We start from the raw sequence: 20560 nt of genomic DNA, 5'->3' as shown, positions 1-20560 counted from the left end.
CCTTCAAGAATTTTTTCTCCTTGTATAACTAAGTAAAGGATTGTCAGTGCCAAGTGGTGCAATCCTGATTCAGTTAACTGCTTGTAAATGTAACTAATCTCTTCTCCAAATCCATAAAACTACTAAGTGATGTGAAGAATTATGTATTTCACTGAGAAAGAAAAAAGGAAAAAGAAAAAAAAAAAAGGTAGTTGCAGGCAGCCCTCATTTTTATTCCTGTGATCACCCAAAAACCTGTTTGAAAAAAAGCTATTCAATAAATCTAGAAGGAAATGATCTGTGGCAATGTTGGCCTCCCTGAGTGGAACCGTGATGATGGACATTCTCTTTAATGTTCAAACTTTTCCACTTTTCCTTCTCTGTGGTTCGTTGAAGTCGAAGGAACAGAACATTCCCACTACATCTATGGAGACAAGTTTGTAAATCCAAAGCTAAAAATCAAAGCAGAGAGACAACGTAATTCTTACAAGAAGCAAGCAACATTACCTCGTGGATCATCAGGTAGACAAGAGAATAATCAAGTCAGTTTCCAAAGCAACATGTCTAGTACAGCAACTGTCACTACTAAGTAGTAATGAGAATGGTTAACATGCCTGATTGAAGTGGATGGAGCACCAAAGCATGCTGGCTAGCAAGTGGGCATTTACAAAGTCATACTCTAATGAATACATGCATGCTTCCACATTCAACCAGCATAACACACCTCAGTTAGGTTACTAGGTAGGTGATGAATGAAATGGGCCAGTCATGGGGACCAGTGTCAAGGGAAGGTTTTAGCTGAGGCTTTCATTTATCAGAACAGCTTTAAAACAAGAGGGAGACAGAAAAACTATTCAGATGCAAGCAGAAGAATTAACCCATATGGTAAACGCCAAATCCCATCTTTCACGCATGTTTTAGATTGTGAAATGTAAGATACATAGGGTTAGGATTCGCTTCATGAATCTGCAACTAAGATAAGGTTAGGGTTCGCTTGATTTCATTTTCTCCTAGTCATGCTTGAGATTGAGAAGAACGGAGAAGCACTTTTTTTTTTTTTTTTGGTGAATAGAAAAACTTTAATTAAAGGAAATTTAGTGCTGTCGGCACTTACATATTGTACGTAATGTACTACTGCAATTATCCAGCTGTGTGGCTGCAGTATAAGCAAGGTTCTCAAAACACAATTGGAGCACTGGGTTAGGGAAATCTACATAAATTACATGTTTTGTTGTTTCAGATAAGTTCATTAACTTTGGTAATTCTTCAAGAGGCCACCTTTCTGTTGACGGACTTGGTAAGATCTTTGTAATTTGATGATGATTGGTCCAAATTTCTTCAACCTTTATCCCATTTGCTTTCGCAATATGCATGCTTAGCTGTAGGCCAAAGAGCATAGTATCCAATATCCCATTAAGTTCCCTCTTTCCAAAATTGATGAACAATACGTGTCCATCTCTGCATATCCCAATACTCCAACCTGTGACTCCTAACTGGTGGTGAGGAACCCCTGCACAAATAATAACATGGCATTCTGATGTAGGCTGAGTTTGTTTGTAAAGGTGGGATGGAAAAAGAAACATGTGGGTCCCATGTATAATGGAGTGAGGGAAAAGAAAAAGAAAAAAAAAAAGAAAGAATTTTGTGAAAAAATGATAAGGGTGGGTTCCACTTTTTACTTTTCCCAACTTTCCCACAAAGTCCGACAAAATATATGGGGTTTTAAAATGGCATGAGGTGGGAAAGTTGGGCTGCCACATCACTTGTCTCCCACTTTTCCACCCTAAGCAACCAAACAATGTGCCATTTTGGGATTTAAAGGAAAAGTGAGAAATTTACATTTTTTTAAAGAATTTTTCCACCCATTTTTTTCCACCCCACCTTTATTTCAGCAAACAAACGCAGCCTTAGCGAAAAACGAGCTGTGAAAGAAGGCCTTTTTTTTTACAAATTCGTTTCAATTAGAGGTCGTTTTTTGTGATTTTAAAAGCTCATAATTTTAGTATGTTTAATTACCAAACTACCCCATCATTTTATCCGTCAGATCCTTTTAACAACAAAAAACCCCATAACACATCCCTCACTAAAAGTGATATTCTGGAAGTGGTTCTATAGAAAAAACATCAAAAGTTTTCCACACGAGTCCAGAGCATTTGGGCTGTGGGCTGGATTTTCTTTTAATTTTTGGGTATTGGATTCATCAAAAATTTTCCACACGAGACACTTGCGGATGGCATTTCATTTCCAGTGGGCTGAATTTTATATGACTATCATTTTAAGGCAAGGTTTGAGAATGCTGAATGCAAGCAAGGCATGAGCTTCATTGCGTAATTGTGCTAGTGTAGGCATCAACAAATACTCATATCTCAAGAAAACTGAATCAAGGTTAGGACTAGTTTGTTAAGGATTCTAACCCTTACGCAGCAGATAAACATCAAGAACAGTAGAGAAGAAAGAATTAAGAGACAATACACAGGGTTTTACTTGATTCGATTAGTGACCTACATCCAAGGATGAGATGAGCTCTCACCAAACTCATGCAATCTTCAAATAACAGAGAAGGTTTACAGCCCTAAATCAGTGATAAACTCTATACATAGATTAGAGAGCAAACAACCGAAACAATGGATTGACCACACCTGATTCAAGATGCAACCAGAGCTTCAACTCTCTTCTGCGTGAATCCAAGAACACCAAGCACCAGCGCCTTTCCACACACCAACATTAGGTACTGTTTCAGTCTAGTATGAGAGCAAAGAACCATCACCAAGAACACACCAGAGCCAACCGAACCTTCCACTTGCAGATGAAGAAGAAGCAGAGAACGAGAGCTAGAGAGAAAATCGTGAGGAGAGAGAGTGATTTCTCCGTATGAATGAGAAAACCTTAAACCCCCAAATACCTACCTCTAATAACACAAGTGCAATTACCCTCTTGCCCTTAAAACAAAACAATAAGACATAAGCTATCCTAATACATGTAGAATGACCATACTGCCCCTGTTTACATATTACACAGTTACTATCCATTCTGATCCCATTACGTGTGAGACCAGATAGAATTGGCAAGATATGTTCAATTCCCCCAATTAATCTATCAGATCTACTGCACCAAATCGGTCTGGGTCCAAATGGTAGCTCCATAAGATGTGCTTGCTAAATGTGAGAATTGGCACCAGATGAAACTGGTTCCAGTTCAAATTGAGCAAATGCACCCAATTCGATTCCATCCTAAAACATTCAAGCCTGGTCTTCTATTGTTATAGAGAAGTTTTTAAATCTACAATAGACCATAACATATATTATAGCTTGAAGCTTCTTCTCAATTGATGAGTTAACTTGGAGTCATTTCCAAACAATTGAATAAAAATCCAGAACATGTAGCATATGCTGTAAATTTAGGGGCAAACAAGATCGAACAAGTCAGGTTCTCCCCATAAAGATCAATGTCAGTTTTCAGGGTGACAATACTGGCTCAAAGAAACTCAAGTAAGGTTGTCAATTGTTAGGACAATGCTTGATTTTTTTTTGGGTAGGGGAATGCTTGATTGAAATTAAAAAAGAGAATTCTGAGTCATTGTCATCAACACCTGAGAAAATTCAAACATAGTGTTTTTGTGCCCCCATCAAAGAAATTCAGATCCCTCAGCTACAACATTAACAAATAGAAGAAAAGAATGTTCAGATATAGAAAGTCCAAAACTTAGTGCTTATATGCCTCATCAGAACTTAGTGCTTATATGCCTCATCAGATCCCTCAGCTATAGTTTAGAACTAAAAGCAGTTGACAGTACTCAAGTTGGAAATTGGAATCCAAATTAGCTAGGCATGCCAAAGCAAAACACAATCATCTCTTCTCTTGGGCTTCATCAGAGTTGGAGCTGAAGGTGTCCATCACTTAGTAAACACATGCAGGGAGGAGCTATGCTTCATTTTATTGATATTTCTGCAGGTCTCTATTGTTAGAGCCTAGAGGTGATTCTTCAAGGAGTGGGTCGGATTTTCTGGCACTGATCTGAGAGCCACTTGGATTGCATGTAACAGGTTCCTCTCCATGGAGGAACATGGAGACCCCTTTCTTTCAGTGATTGCTTTGCAGCTGTGCAAAGGATTGAAATAATCTTGTTAAGCTTGGTTTCACACCCAACAAAGATACAAGGAAGTGTTTCTGTGAGCTGTGAGTAGGAAGCAGTAGGCCTTGCCAATTCGAACTGAGACTTGAAATCTATGTCTACTAATAATCTTCCTTCACCCCCATTTTCTTCTTCCTGCATCATAATATCTATGTACTCATAATCACCTGCAAAACCATACATATACTATCAAGAACCCAGTTTAATCAGTGACAAAGTGATAGAAGAAAAAAAAAATAATAATAATAAAAACAACCAACCAGACAGCACCTCTTGGACAGTTGAAGGTGGTACCCCAAGAAGTTCTACACAGAGACGCATCATAACCATCCATTCTCAACCTCATCACAAGCCACTTTTTAAGGTTAGTACTCGTCCAAGGAGTGTTCTTATTTCTCAGATATTTCAGGACATTTTGGAGAATCTCATCCTCAGTATCCTCAACAATCCCAAGAATCTCCTGAAAGAAAGAAACGCAGAAAAGCTTCAAAGAGTTAGCTCCAGAAACAGATGATGATGATGATCATGCGAATTGAAGGATAAAACAAGAAGCAGGATGAGATAGGATTGAACCTGTAGAGTGAGCTGGTAAGCAGATTCCTGAGTGAAGGTAACCAAGCCTTGTGAGGAAGCAAAAGAGGGTGAGGGTGATGATGATGATTCTGATTCTATGAAATCACGGACCATCTGCACCAGTTCTTCCTCGTCTAATTCTTGGTTGTCCATTTGCTTCCCAATGGAGTCTTGAAAACAAATCCTTGAGGTTTCAAATGATAGGGGATGGACTCTCTTTGTTATATATGTTCATTGGTCTCGATGGTGATGGTAAAACAACAATATCTAGATGAAAGATAAGCTTATAAAAGGAACACCATTACTTCATATGGACAATAGAGAGAGAGAGAGAGAGAGAGAGAGAGAGAGAGAGAGAGAGAGAGAGAGAGAGAGAGAGAGGAGCTGGGTGGGACTCTTCTCATACATAATTGAGGAAGGAAAGCAACATTTTCTGCATTGGGTTCGTTTTTCCGCATCCAGCCATCCATGATTGACCTCTATCTCTCTGCATCTCTGTATGTAATATTGGGCTTGTGATGACAAGGGAGATATGCTTTGCTTCATTGGAAAAGCCATGGAAGTTGATCTTTAAAAACTAATATCTACTTGACTTTGCCTTATTTTACTTGTATCAAGCTTATGAATTCAAAGTTCCTTATTATTGCATTTAGAAACAGAGCAATACATAAAATTGTGATTGTGATCATAAGAAATAGAAATGGACTGGGCACCAAAATAGAATGTCATACAAAAATAAAAATTTGTGTTAAAATATAGAGTTAGTTGGATAAGGTTTAGCTTTAAGGTCAAATGTAGGTCCCTAATCGAGGACTTTTACCACTGCAATCCATTTCTTTCCATTAGCTAATTAAGGCACCGCCTACCTGAGCGGGTAAAGATTAAGACTTGCAAAAAGTTAATTATCTTCAGTGGAGCTTATTTTAGGTAAGGTTTGGATGTCGATTCCATAGATTTGAAATCGAAATGTAATGGTGATTCCATAGATTTGATTCCAGGACTCATGATAATGTTCTAATTTCTGCCACGATACATGAAGTGGGACGCAAGGTCTCTAATTTCTGCCACGATGATGTTGATTCTATAGAATTTGAAATCAACTAATCCATTAAAAGCTGAAGTGTGAGGTAATTAACTATACTATCTGCTCTGAATATCCATTTGGTTTCTTACATTACTTGGCAGAAAATGCTTGTGCTGCAACACAAGCTGATTAGTAACAACTCCTGAACTTCCTTTCTAGTTTGCTAAACATACAATGTTGAAATTCCTTTCTCTCTAAGGATGGATTAGCTCTGGGACTTATCTCAGTTTTGCAGGTGCAATGGCCTTGTATATGAATGGAACAGATTGCTATTGAATGTTTTTTCAGTGCTGTAATCGTTCAACCATCATGGACATTACATCGATAATGATCATGGGAATTTTCCCAAGCAGTAACTTACCATAACACTATTCAAATATGGCAGAAGAATAACTTATGAATATTACAGACAACCCAAAATTGCATTTGGCTAGCTGGTACATAAAAGGAAAAACATTTTAAAGAACTAAGAACCTTTCAATGGAGCATAAAAAACTTGGTGAATTGCTAAAACAAGCCATGACCGGAAGTAAAACATATTAGGACACTCTAATTCAAGGACTATAATAAATATAATGAGTGTTTTTGAATTAGAATGTTATACATGATTGACACCTATAATGCATTGGGTATTCATGGAAGATTATCTCAAAGGAGAAGCCATATACTTATGGAATAAAATATCAGATCTGTCTTATGATGTTGGAGGGATGGACTTGTCTCCTATTGTTGCTGGTGGCTTGAACTAGTCTTCTATTATTGATTGCATTGAGGTGATTTAGTAAAATCTATCACCCCGTAGAAAATTTGAATGATTCAAATATGCAGGGTTAGACAAGGGATATTAGAGGGAAGTTAATTAGTTGGAAAGAAATTAGTTGTGATGATAGATGACTCCGTTGGTTGTTATTAGGGAGATTGAACATGATCATGGATTCATGGGTGTCTCAAAAGAAAATAATTTTGGTGATAGATAACTCTCTTGGCCATTATTAATAAGATTGAACATATAAAGATTGTAATTATCACGAAAAGGCAAAAGGAAAAATTTAGTGTCAAGATTACTGCACAGACAAAGTAAAGAGTGTCAAGATGCCATTATCAACTCCGATGAGTTGAGAATCTTCTTCTTCATCGTAATGTTCATTGTTACCATCATCATCACCCTTTACTTCATCCATAACCAATTCGCTTCAGTATTGCTATTACACACTCTTGGATGATTGAATTTACCAAAAAATTTATAAAAATAAAAAAAAGTATACAAATGCTCTAAAAAAAAAAAAGAAAAAGAAAAAAAAAAAAAAACATAAAAATGCTTAAAATAAAATCTAAAAGTAATTGATTTTGGGCCAGAGAAGCACCCAGTCTGCCATGGATGCGAGGAGCTCTTCCTCGCCTCTTGTCCTAAATAACCCAGTACCACTTCTTGCAAAAACCTACACCAGGCTGTCACCTGATCTTGAATTTCACCGTCGACGTCCATACCCTCTCGATTGCTTCAGGATTTCATCAGTGGGTTCTCCACTTGTTCAGATCAAAACTAAACCCAATCAACAAACCAAGTCTTTCAAATCTCCCTTGAGAAAACGGAGCTTCAGAGAAGAAGATGCATTTCCTTTGTCCTTACCCCTTCACACAAAGAACCCTCATATCATCTACGAAGATATCAAGAGATTCGCTCGTCAAGGCAAGCTCAAGGAGGCCCTCACCATCTTGGATTACTTGGAGCAGCAAGGCATCCCAGTTAACGCAACCACTTTCTCTTCGCTCATTGCGGCTTGTGTTCGATCCAAATCTCTCGCAGAAGGCAGGCAAATCCATGCCTTTATCCGGATAAATGAACTGGAGAACAATGATTTCCTCAGAACAAAACTGGTTCACATGTACACATCATGCGGCTCCATTGAAGATGCGAACAAGGTATTCGATGACCTCCCACATGATAGTGTCTATCCATGGAACGCCTTACTTAGAGGTAATGTTATTAGAGGTGGGCGGCAATATCGTGAAATGCTCGCTACGTATACCAAAATGCGGGAATTAGGAGTTGAATTGAACGTCTACACCTTCTCTTGTCTTCTGAAGAGCTTTGCTGGTTCTACTGCACTCACCCAGGGGATGAAGACTCATGCCCTTTTAATCAAGAATGGGTTTGCTAGTGGCTCGGTAATTCTTCAGACTAGTTTAATTGATTTGTATTTCAAATGCGGCAAGATTAGGCTGGCACGCCAAGTGTTTGAGGAAATTCCTGAGAAAGATGTTGTTGTATGGGGTGCGATGATAGCAGGTTTTGCACATAATAGGTTACAAAGGGATGCAATCACATACTTAAGGAAGATGATAAGGCAGAAGATTGAACTGAATTCAGCTATCCTGACGATGGTCCTACCGGTGATTGGAGAATTATGGGCCTGGAAATTGGGACGGGAAATTCATGGGTATGTGACCAAGACAAAGGATTATGCAAAGCATTTGTTCATTCAGTCTGCGTTGATTGATATGTATTGCAAGTGTGGAGACATGGTTTCAGGAAGGCAGGTCTTCTACAACTCAATGGAAAGGAATGCTGTTTCTTGGACCGCTCTCATGTCTGGTTATGTATCAAATGGGAGGCTTGAGCAAGCTCTGAGGTCAATAATATGGATGCAGCAAGAAGGAATAAAGCCTGATGTTGTGACGATTGCAACTGTTCTTCCTGTTTGTGCAGATCTCAGAGCTCTAAAACAGGGGAAAGAAATTCATGGATATGTGGTGAAGAATTGTTTTTTACCCAACGTGTCTTTGACTACCTCCTTAATAGGTCTCTACTCCAAATGTGGTGATTTAGACAATTGTTGCAAGTTATTTGATGGAATGGAAAAGAGGAATGTGATCTCATGGACTGCGATGATAGATGCATTTTTGAATAATCACCGTCTTCATGAAGCACTGGTTGTGTTTCGGTCAATGCAGCTTTCTAAGCATAGGCCAGATTCTGTTGCTGTAGCAAGGATTCTTAGTGTTTGTGGTCAACTGGGGAATCTGAAACTTGGGAAAGAGTTGCATGGATATGTATTGAAGAGAGAATTTGAATTGGTCCCTTTTATCAGTGCAGAGATTGTGAAAATGTATGGCAAGTGTCAAGTAACTGAGAAAGCAATGCTGGTGTTTGATACAATGCCTTCTAAAGGATCCATGGTGTGGACTGCAATTATTGAGGCATATGGATATGGCAGTATGCATAGAGATGCACTCAATCTCTTTTATCAAATGAGATCCAGCGGTTTCAATCCAAACAAGTACACTTTCAGTGTGGTGTTATCTATCTGCAATAAAGCTGGATTTGCTGATGAGGCTTGTGATATATTTAATTGTATGATGCGAAGTTACAATATCAAACCATCGGAAGAACACTTCTCCATCATAATTGAACTTCTTACACGTACAGGACGGTTTAAGGGAGCCCAAAGATTTATCCGTATGAAATCACATGGGGCATGAAATTGAGCAATGGGTCAATTTATCCCTCATTTTCTCGACTCAGTATGATTCTGAGAACTATTTGACTTTGGTAGGAAACCAGAATCTTGCGACCAGACTTGAGAGAAAGAAGAAGGAATTAGGGAAGAGAAGAAGATTAAGAAAACCACACATCAGGTTTAGGAAAACCTAGCCTGCAATTGAGACCAGGCTTAAGAGAAAGGAGGAAGACAGGGAAGGGCAGAAGAAGAAAACCACACACCAACTCGAGGAAAGTATGGCTTGCGATCTTGGAAGTTAATCAATATCCTATTTCATACCATCATACGATTAGTAATTATGTTCTACTTGGACAAAATTGTCATACTTTTCTCCTACAAAGACTTCTATCCATCCATTTTTTGTTAATTTTTCATTAATCCATAATGTCCGATTTTCAACCTAAGACAACTCATGATACAAGTATTAAAAAATTAAATATTCTGATTTTTTGAAGGGGCAAAGCTGCCCATCAAATCTAAGTTCACTAGAAAGCATTTCCATTAGCTTCAAGGTCCAGTCATGCAAATCCAAGCTGTAGAAGGTTAACAAGTAAAAGAAAGCAAAAAGAGGGAAGAAATCAAGTGATTGGAAAAAACTTACAAAACAAGGAGGTCTTAGTTGAAACTGTCTATACACTGTTGAAACTTGGACCAAACCAGTATTGACCCCTTGTGCTTCTCAGTCAAAACTTCAAAACTTCAAAACTGAAACCTAAAACGCTAAATGCTGTAGAGTGTTTGCTACAGGTTTGATCAAAATGCTGTTTTTTACAGGTGGCAAGGGCAATACTATTAAATTCATGGAAACACATGCTTCAATAAATTCGAGCACACCTCTTTTGGAATCTACATACTTTGATGGAGCTCTGAAACATCCATTCCCATTGAATTTCTTTCTAAGGCAGTGGTATCTTGGTCCTGACTTCTACTATGGAGTAAAAATTGGCATTGTTCAGTATGTGATTCTTCTTTTTCTGCTTTAACATGTTATTTGTAGTGACTTCAAAGATCATTAGGCTGTTCAACTGACAGGTCTCTTACCTTTCAGATGATACTAAAGATGACCTGTGCATTCTTCGCTATCATTTTTGAATTGTTTGGGGTTTATGGAGAAGGAAAGTTTGACTGGAGATATGGGTATGCAGTCTCTCTTTTTGTGTAGTTCTTTAGATCAGGAACATAAAGGTTTTCAGTGAATGGATTGTTCTCCCCCCCCCCCCCCCCTGTTCCATGTGTGGCGTGGCTCCATGCTGATAATGCTAGGATGTGTTTCTCTGAATTTTCTTTTACTGGGTTCCCATGTTATGTGGTTATGGTTTCTAATCCTTTTCCTTTTCCCCCCATGCAGCTATCCATAACTTGCAGTTGTCCTCAACTTTAGTCAGACATGGGCTCTGTATTGTCTTGTACAGTTCTACTCTGTCACGAAAATTGAAATTGGAACCAATCAAACCTCTGGCGAATTTTCTGGTATTCAAGTCAATTGTGTTTTTAACATGGTGGCAGGTTGTTGCTGTTGCATTTCTCTTTTCAATGGGAGCCTTTAAAGGATCTTTGGCTCAACGGTTGAAAACAAACATTCAGGATTACATCATTTGTATTGAGGTATGGAAAAAGCTGGTATTTCTTCTGACCTCTGTGAGATTGTGTATGGCTCTTCACGTCCATCTCTGTTTTGCTCATCAAAGAATGTGATCCTGATGACCATCAAGGAGAGATAATTACCTTTCTTTGTTGATATTGAAATACTTAACTACTTTTTCTATATTTTTCTCACTCTCTGTCATGTGTGTGCGCACACACATGTAATTATTAATGTTACTGTTGTTGTTATTGTTATTACCAAAATTTTTGAGGGGGTTGGGTTTGTATCTAGAATACATCACAAAGACTATCAAAATGCGCTTTATGTAGTTTGTGTTTTGGAACCATCAGATAAAAAGGTCTCATTCCCTAGCCCCTTATTTTGATCTTCATATTGCATAGATTGAAAATTGTAACCACAATAGAGTGTTATGTTAGTAACAAGTTAACAGTTTAAGGCTTAAAGTTACATTTTGACTTTCATATGAGATTTATTTAAGATAGTTATTTTAGGGTTAGTTTTTCCTTGTACAGTTTTCTGCAGTAAAATCATCTTGAGGAGTTAAGAATTGGTCTTCATCTTCTTCTGTCTTGATTACTTTTTGGTTACGTATGGATCTAACAGGCTACATATTGCGTTTTTTGTTCTTTATTGATGGGTTTTAAAATAATTCACTCCCTTCCTTTTTGGGCGTGTAGTAAGTAAATTACTTTTCTGTACTAGATGATTAAACTAACTAGAATTTTAGTCTGAGCAGTGAATACCTGTACAAACAAAGAAGCATGAGAGTCTGCTTGTACCTGAAACAAGTGCAATAGAAAATGCTAACCATGAGGACATTTCTAATATGAATATGTTGTCCTTGTGAAGCAATATTAACGTACAGAATTGGCTTAATGTGGTTGGCTGATTTCATGGAAAAGTCTGCCCTTGTGATCACTTTTAGTGTTCTTCTCCCCTTGAGCATGCTTGCTTCCTAGCTTTTCTTACAAGGGGAATTCATTCAATCTTTTCTCCTGGCATGTAAGAGACATTTGATGTGTTAACTCTATTGTGCCTGTTACACATTTATAAATGAAGTTAGGTGACTCTGTTTTGGAAATTTACCATTTTTTGGTGGCATTCTGATTCTCAATTTGTGCCCTAAAAGATGGGTATTGCTGCTGTTGTGCACCTTTATGTCTTCCCAGCTAAGCCTTATGAATGTGGAGAAAGATGTGTTCGTAATGTAGCTGTAATGGATGACTATGCATCTCTAGGAACACCCCCAGACTCAGAGGAGGTTCGAGACAGTGAGAAGTTCACTAGGATGTGCTTTGCCTGCCCTAGTGATAGAGAAACCGTCTTAACTCTCCCGCAAAGTGTTCATGATGTGGTACTTGGTAGTGGTGAAATTTTGAGATGTTTGGGTCATTCATTGTACTAGTCTTTATAAATTATAATACTTTCTAGTTTGCTTGATATATTTTCTTCATTATTTTTTTTTCTCATTTATTAAATGGTATGCCTTTTACTGGTCGGAGTAACAAAAGGGCTGTATCTCCTTTGTGTTTGTGTGCTTGCAGATTGTTGATGACATGAAGTTTACCGTTTCCCATGTAGTGGAACCAGTTGAGCGAGGACTTGAGAAGATAAATGAAACCTTCCATCAGATATCTGAAAATGTAAAACAGCATGAGAAGAGAAAGAAAAACTCTAGAGATAATAACTACCTTATTCCTTCTAACTCATGGACAAAGGAATTTTCGGAAGCACGGGACTCTCTTCTTCAAGGTAGTGTCAGTGACAGTGGCTTGGCCGGTGGGAAGAGAATTTACCAAATAAAAACCACGGCTCATCGCATTGATTAGGTAGATGAAATTTCGTAGATATCAGCATAAATTTTTTGATGGCAACATTGAGATTTGAGCGGACATAAACAATAATTGCATGCCTTAAAAATTTCAGTGGCATCGACATTTTCTCAGGTAGTTTCCTTCTCCATATGTTCTCACAGATGGTTCTGTTTTTATATGTTCTCAGTGTTCTTCAATAATTTTCGTGCAAAATTTTTTGTGTCACCATATGTTGTATGTTAGGTGGCCTGCAACATTTCATCACTGAGAAAATGTATGGATGCCTCACAAATGTATTACTGGCGTAACCTAACTTTAGTTTGCAGTGACGAGTTGTTTATTTCCAGCATTTTGAACAGGTCCAGATGGTGATCACTGATGGGAAGAAAACGTTTATTTGTCAAAACCAAAGACATGATGTACATAGCATCTAACCTCAAAAGAAGTTTAATTCATAACATGCAATTGTTTTAATTTTTTTTAAATATTTATTTTATTATTTTTTTAATATATTTTTTTAATATTATTTTTTTGTATCTGAGGTTCTTTCGGGTCAGTTTGTGCACACCTCGATTACATCTTAAGGGGGAGTTTTTTTTACAATTCAACAACGCGGGCCGAGTGATCACAATCCATGTACACTCTCCACTAAGAAATAAGATTTTAGTACTTTACAAATTTTGGTCCTATTTTTTTTTTTTTTTTAAAAAGAGGAAAAAGGGGGGGGGGGGGGGGTGGTGGTGTTTTTTTTTTTTTTTTTTTTTTTTGTGGGGGGGGGGGGGGGGGGGGGTTTTTTTTTGTTGGGAAAGAGAGGACCCCCCCCCCGGGGGGGGGCGGAGGGGAATTCCCGGCCCCCCCCCCGGGGGCCGGTAAAAATTATTTAAGAAAACACCTTTGACGTTGAATTTGTTGGCATTTTGGCATAATTGTTTAGTTTAATGATATGGTCATCTTATGGGAATGGCGGTGTTGTTTTTATTCTTATTTATTTATTTTTAGGTTTTTGGAACGGGTGGCTCCGATTATGAAGGGGAAGGTGGATAAGATTTGTGAAATTACTAACACCAAAGGCTGGTGATTATAAAAAAAAATGATGTAAGGCATGACGATCAAGTTAAAAGACTCTTAAAAAGTAAAAGGATAGACAGCAATAAGATGAGCGAATCAGTTTTTTTTTTTGGGTAAGAAGATAAACACTTCATTCAGAAATTAAGAAAAGTACAGACACACAAAAAAGAAAATACAATAGCTACATGACAACACAATTTTTAAGGAGCGAAAATTGACCGAACTGTCGTACATGCAATAGACAGGGTTATCCAGACTAAGGGATGGATCAAGTCCAATAAACCCTTAGAACTAAAGTTGTACCAAAGACAGCAACAGTTAAACTAAAGATATACGCCACAAGGGTGGAGACAAAAAGGCCATAAAGGTTGACTTTCGGTTATCGCGTTGATAGCATCATTGTTGCGGAGAAGGTTCTGCCTTGTCATCCGTTGCCTAAAAAGCTGAAAAGCTCACCGTTGAAGAACTTGTACTTCTAGATCTAGAGTTGTTCCACGGTATGCACCAAAGGTCGCTGCAACCAGAGATATTATTATTTTTTATTTTTATCCGAATGAAGTGGGTGATGAAAAGATAGAGAAAGAGAGATGGGAGAGAAAACTATGCTAGAGGCGATGAGACTAGAAAACAAAAAGATGAGAGAAGCAAAAAACTCAGATATGTTTTCCTAGCAGATGAGGAAGGAGAAGAAGGCGGAAAGAATAGGAGGGAGGTGAGCAGGGAAATGCTGACTTAGAGGGAAGAAAAGGAGAAAGAAAACAGAGGGAGAAGCAAGAGATCTTACTGCATGGAAGAGAGGCGGAGAGAGAGGGGTGCTGGTGGAGGAGGCGCACGAGAGGGGCAGAAAAGAGGGGTGGAGATGGAGAAAACACAGAGAGGCGGAAGCGAGGGACAGAGAAGGTGAGGGAGTAGAGTAGGAAGGAAAAAATAAAAATAAAAATCAGAGAAAAACGGAGAGAGGAAGAGAGGAGGTGATGGAGCCTGACGGTGAAGGGGTGGAGGTGGAGAGACTCAAAGAGCGGCGGCAAGGTGCTGTTGCTGCAGAGCTGCGCTAGGGTTCTTTCGAAAGTGCGGAAGGAACAGTCCTACATGAGCGAACCTATTGCGGAAACTAAAGCTAAGCTCTCAATATGAGTAATCAAACACTATAATACAAACATTCAAGTGTAATGTAGCTGCCACTTTGCATTCCTCTTGATATAGGGCAAAGATTTGCCATTGTGTACAAGGCTAATACCCCATCTTCAAGAGGTTTATTGGGAAATAAATTATGTTTATTATGTACCTTATTCCTCCAACACAGTGGCAGACTTCTTGACCTGGAAAGCCTTCTCAATTGTAAGTCCAACAGAATGGCCTATTTCTTCTTGGTGGCTTTCAGAGCTTTGCTGGGTCACTCCTTCGGCTTCTTCAGTTGAATGAATTTGCTCATTATAGAAAAATATTTTAAAGGTAAACCTGTTTGATTCTATTGATATCCATAAATATAAAATCCATTATCATATCATTTTCGTCTCAATGATTGACATCCCACGACTAAATCCATGATCCTAGCCTTAATAATCTTTCTTCTTATTTTTTTGACATTCAAACTTCAAACAGAACTGGGTAATCACAGCATTACCATTAAAAAGTGTTGTTAGTCAAACATAATCATTGACTTTTTCTTTGGAGCTTGAAACTGATTTGTTTTTCAAGGTAAAACTTGAAAATGACTTAGTAGCAGGTGATGACTTATTGACTTTGTAGTAGGTGAAAAAATAATTGAATAATATCTCTTCCCTTGGTTGTCTACTTATGTTGCCTGTGTAGGCTGTAGCCTTTATGAATGAAAATTTATTGACCACCAAAAAGAAAAACAAAATGACTTGTTACCTTTAGTAGTAGGTGATGTTGTTCTGTCTTTCTCAACTGTTGTTATATATATTTACATTGGATAAGGTTGAGATTTCGTGCTACATTGATATTCGTTTCAATTATTACATTATATAAAGTTTTCTACAAATAAAACAAAAGAAAATAATGATTTTAACTTCATTTGGGTGCTTTTAAAATAATTTGAAATTAGATTATGTATGCAATCTTATATCTCTTTTGGAGCATTTGCATGGACTCTTGACCACAAAATAAACAAACGAAATACACACATCAGGGCACCCGCACTGCACCGGCGACAAATAATTTTGGGTAAATATCACTTACCTCCCCTCTTAGCTGGATAAATAGCACTTACACCCCCTCTTAGTTGGATAATATCACTTACCTCCCATTTTACCTAACAAATAGATCTAACACCTCCTTCCCGCTGTTAATTTTTTTGGTTAAATTTAACTTTTATTGTTAAATATTTTTCTAAGACCTCAAATTACCATTGGCTAAAAGTATTTTTTTTAATTTTAAACCCTAAATTATGATAATCATTCTAACAGTTAAAATACTAAATTATCCTCAATTAAAATAATTGTTAAAAACCAAAACACTATAGTTAAAATCCAAATTATTTTTAATTATTAGAAACCCAACATACCCTTTTTTTTAAAGAAAAATTATCAAACAATTAAAAAAAATGTACTACTATCAAGTAAAATTAAAAATGTAATTAAAAAAAAAGGTATGTTGTCAAAATTAAACACGTACTATTATTTTGGGTTTTTTTAATTGTTTGCTAATTTTTCTTAAAAAAGAAGAAGGGTATATTGGGTTTTTAATAATTAAAGATAATTTGGGTTTTAACTAGTGTTTTGGTTTTTAACCATTATTTTAATTGAAGGTAATTTAATATTTTAACCTTTAGAATTATTACCGTAATTTAAGGTTTAAAATAAAAAATATTTTTAGTCAAGTGTAGTTTCGGTTTTAGAAAAATATTTAACTGTAAAAGTTAAATTTAACTAAGAAAATTAACAATGGGACGTATTAGATATATTTGTTAGGTAAGAGGGGAGGTAAGTGATATTATCCAACTAAGAGAAGGTGTAAGTGTTATTTGTCCATCTGAGAAGAGGTAAATGATATTTACCCAATAATTTTTTTTAGTAATAATCTCGGCCAACAGATTCGGTTTCTTGCTTAACCGGACAAGGCTTTTTTTGGAACCCTCATCTCTTTCTCTCTCCATCTCTCTCTATCTCTCTATATATTTGTCTCATGCATCACAACATCTTATCTCTCTCTTGCTGTCTCTGTAGCTCTCTTCTTCTTTAATTTCAGTAAGACATGGATCCGTCTACTGGAACGGAAGCAGTGGTGGTGAAGGGAGACAAGTATAGATCCCATATTTTGGGTGAAGGAGAAAAGAACACCAAATGGAATTTTGGTGCTCTTCCCAACTATGATGTTGTCAATAAGCTCTTTGAAGAAGAACGATCTAAGGTCACACCTTGCCCCTATTCTCACTTTCTTTATGTTTTTTCAATTTCTAACTTCTTTCTGAGCCTCGTTAACTTCATTATTAGATTTTAGATATTTTACTGCAATGGTTTTCAGCCATTAATTTGGAGTTAGGTAGGTAGAGCTTTAATTCGGATCCTCTGAGGAAATTTTATAACCACAAAGTGGGATCCTTGAGCATGTACAACCTCAAATGAATTATATTCCTCACAATTAGCAGGTCTTGTTTTCCTCTTTAACTGCTATATTGTTTCCCACCAAGTACTGAGGTATGATATATCCATGTTTTTTTGTTTGGGTGAGAATTTATGTTTTTTTTTTGTATTTAATAATGATTCCATTAACCTTTCCATCTCTTGTTTAATAATCAGTGTCACTACCCCATGTTGGTGTTCAAAATTACAGTAACCCTTGCCTGGTCTTGAAGTTGTTGCATTCGTTTTTTGTAGGAATGGCCCAAGGGATCCTTGGAAGAGAAAGTGCAAAACCTTGTCAAGACCTTTGAAATGGAGCTCTTCCACAAGGCCTGTCCAGATGACTACAAAACAATGAACACTCAGAAGTTTAGACTCATCGTTAATGGCATGTATCAACACTACTTTACCAACCAACTATAGCTTCTCTTTGAGATTTCAAATCCTTACCATATTAGGTGGTGATAGAACTTGTAAACAATTAATTAATGGCTTGGTAAAATGCAGGAGGGAGACCCATGTCCCTGGAGGAGCTTATAAAGGTTGGAGGCTACAATGCTTTCTTGCAATCCTCTTTGACAGACCGTTTGCGTGTTTATGATCCATCTACTGAGACACCCGAGTCATCCCATCATGCATTTGAAACAGCATTCCCTCGTGGATTTGCCTTGGAAATCCTTCAGGTGTTCTCAGGTCCTCCAGTGGTGGCTCTCAAGTTCAGGCACTGGGGTTATATGGAAGGTTCATTCAAAGGGCATGCCCCCACAGGGGAGAAAGTAGAATTGAGCGGTGTAAGCATCATAGAGGTACTTATTCCCTACAATTCCTGATCATCTCTTCGTCGTCATGTATGAGACCTATCCGACCTATCCACTGGAGTCCCACCTCTAAATTATTTTATCAGTATTCAGATGTGGGTCACCTTTACTATTTGGTGAAGAACTGTCGGCAAACACAGTATGTGTTCCCCCAATGGGGAGGTGATCCAGACTACTTCCATTCTTCTTTTGGGCTCTTCCCATCTTTCCAAAGTTGTTTCTTTCAACTTGATTGTGCCATGTATTTCAATTCCTTTCTGTTTATTGTGGGTGATCTGTGGCTTTAGGTTGATGAATCTATGCGAGTTGAGAAGCTGGAGTTCATCTATGATGCTGGGGAATTGCTTGCTGGACTACTTAAAGGCCCTCCTTTAAAGGAACTTGAATCTGACGCCTCACCAAGCTCATCTCTCAAATGCCCTATTATGAAAGGGATGTAGGAGTTTGTCGTTGGATGTTACAACTTAGAACTATATATCTGTGATCATCCTTTATCTCTTCGTTTGTGGTGGAAGTTCATAATTAATTAAAATTGTCCTACCTGTAACATATGAACATATTACGAATAATGGACATCCAGTGTATTATAAATGAATGGACATTTGAAATAGCACCTACACTTTTGAGTCATTTGGAAGAATACACTTAGAGAAGAAGGGAGGGTTGGGGTAGTTTTCAATGAAGGCGGTGGGCAGTTCCGGCAAGGTGTCAGTAGAAGATGGGTGAAGGGATTTCTCTTTACCCATTTAAGGATTGAGTATGAGAGATCATGGGTTCGACCGTTGTGGAAGACAAAGTTCCCTCTGATGATGTAATCGAGGTGCATGCAAGCAGGCCCGGATAAACCTTATACACAAAAAAGAAAAAAAAATTGCCAATGCAGGGTTGGTTCAATGGTAAAGATTCATTCGTGGGTTCGACCCTTGCGGATGACATTAAATTTCCAGTATTAAAAAAAAAGCACCAGTACCAAAAAAAAAAATTGTAATTCAATTCTAATGAGGGTAATATGGTCATTTTATGATTTAACCGAATCTTGAATGAAATGTTAGGAGTGTGCAACCTTATAATTTTTAGAGTATACAATCTGTAATTTAGGACATTAAAGTTTACAACCTAAAGTTTAAGCCCCACTAAAACATGCAATTTGTAAAAACAAACTCTAAATTTAATGAAGCGAAACAACTTATTCTAGTTAACTTTTAATAGAATGAAATAAAAGAAAAATCTCAGCTGCTCTTTCTTGTTTTATAAGGGATATACATTTACACATATGTACTGACCCAACTAACTTTGGTTTATTAATTTTTAAGGTTTAAGAAAGAAGAAAAAAATAAAAAATCCGTTGTTTCTCATGTTTCTTAATTTTAAAGTTTTGAACGGTTTAATAGTCCTATTACAATAATTTTCTACGAATTGCTAATACTACACTGAATGGTTAAAGATTCTGCTGTTATCCAGCCCTTCTTTTTTATTTTTTTTGGTAATCACAAAGCAACACTACTTACCTTTTAAGGTTAGGTTTCCTGAGGCCACAGACAGGGGATCCAAAAGCACTGGAGAAATCTGAGAAAAGAGAGTAAACATACTTATATCTAACATGTAACCGGACTAGAGATGATTCCATCAACTATTTATTAATGCATCCATGTAAAAATGAAGAATGAAAGGATTTTGTTTTCAATCATAATACGATCAAGCTTTGCAAGTTCTACACTCCAACCTGCTATATTTAGAGATTCATTAAATACCCTCGCAAACAATAAATTATGAGGGTGAGTGCATGATAGTAGTGTTGTAGAAAGATTGGGGGTGGTGGTTTTGCATTGTGGAATATAGTGTTTACTTCATGAATGGTGTTATGTTCATCTCCATTAGCTATCTGTTAATATTTGTTATTATTTTTATAAGGGTTAAGTTTAAGTTTGTTCATAATTACAATATTTTTTTCTACCCATATAAAATAACATGTAGCACAAAGATAGAAAAGAACCACCAGATTTTTTTGCTTGTTTAGTTGAAAATCAACTAGGAAGTTGTTGCATAGTTGCAAGATGGAACTTTGGGCTAGGTGTTCCATCCTCAACCCAAGCAGTCTTGCCGCCTAGATTCTCTTGGTTCATTCACAAGAGATGAAAATATGCCAGAGCAATTCTGTCTTATTTCCGCACAGTTCATAAAGATCTTGTGTCTCCGTCCATTGGGATAATACATATTTAACTGGTAATCCTACATTCAAGAGACGTCAAAAGAAAGATTTAAGTTTGGAGTGAAGTGGTAGTTCCCAAAACATTTTCCATCATTACTGAAATCATTTGGCAAAAAGTAGAGTATTTCTATTTCATTAGTGCTTTTCCTGCTAGTTTAGCAGAAAATTCACCGTTGGTGGAAATACGTGG

The 20560-nt window shown here is 37.3% G+C and overlaps 4 protein-coding genes across 6 annotated transcripts; 3 read left to right on the top strand and 1 right to left on the bottom strand.

The window, feature by feature from the left end:
* Positions 1–3961: 3961 nt before the first annotated feature.
* LOC149028006 (uncharacterized) lies at positions 3962–4837 on the bottom strand. The gene is made up of 3 exons (XM_089146516.1): positions 4685–4837; positions 4382–4571; positions 3962–4278 (listed from the first exon to the last, which is right to left on the bottom strand). Exons 1-3 carry the CDS (start codon positions 4835–4837, stop codon positions 3962–3964), a joined length of 660 nt encoding a protein of 219 aa, XP_089002642.1.
* A 2294-nt stretch (positions 4838–7131) lies between these two features.
* Positions 7132–13120, top strand: LOC149028004 (Pentatricopeptide repeat (PPR-like) superfamily protein). Of its 3 annotated transcripts, XM_089167710.1 has the most exons (4): positions 7132–9505; positions 10046–10230; positions 10320–10408; positions 10620–13120. In XM_089167710.1, exon 1 carries the CDS (start codon positions 7143–7145, stop codon positions 9249–9251), a length of 2109 nt encoding a protein of 702 aa, XP_089023836.1. In that variant the 5' UTR covers positions 7132–7142; the 3' UTR covers positions 9252–9505; positions 10046–10230; positions 10320–10408; positions 10620–13120. The 3 variants fall into 3 exon arrangements, with proteins under 3 accessions (XP_089023836.1, XP_089023846.1, XP_089023828.1); XM_089167720.1 differs by having other exon boundaries at positions 7132–10226; XM_089167702.1 differs by having other exon boundaries at positions 7132–10230.
* Positions 10659–12706, top strand: LOC149028005 (protein LAZ1 homolog 1-like). The gene is made up of 4 exons (XM_089146397.1): positions 10659–10667; positions 10778–10876; positions 12007–12231; positions 12422–12706. Exons 1-4 carry the CDS (start codon positions 10659–10661, stop codon positions 12704–12706), a joined length of 618 nt encoding a protein of 205 aa, XP_089002523.1.
* Positions 13121–16914: 3794 nt separating the features above from the next.
* LOC149028003 (pathogenesis-related family protein) lies at positions 16915–18808 on the top strand. Its single transcript, XM_089147612.1, has 4 exons — positions 16915–17131; positions 17599–17731; positions 17851–18149; positions 18449–18808. The coding sequence occupies exons 1-4, from the start codon at positions 16976–16978 to the stop codon at positions 18599–18601; spliced, it is 741 nt and encodes a 246-aa protein (XP_089003738.1). The 5' UTR covers positions 16915–16975; the 3' UTR covers positions 18602–18808.
* Positions 18809–20560: the final 1752 nt, after the last annotated feature.

Source organism: Hakea prostrata, chromosome 1 (assembly GCF_041222555.1).
Source record: "Hakea prostrata isolate BN-2017 chromosome 1, UWA_Hpros_2, whole genome shotgun sequence".
Lineage (NCBI taxonomy): Eukaryota > Viridiplantae > Streptophyta > Magnoliopsida > Proteales > Proteaceae > Hakea > Hakea prostrata.
This window is presented reverse-complemented; position numbering and strand designations above follow the sequence as displayed.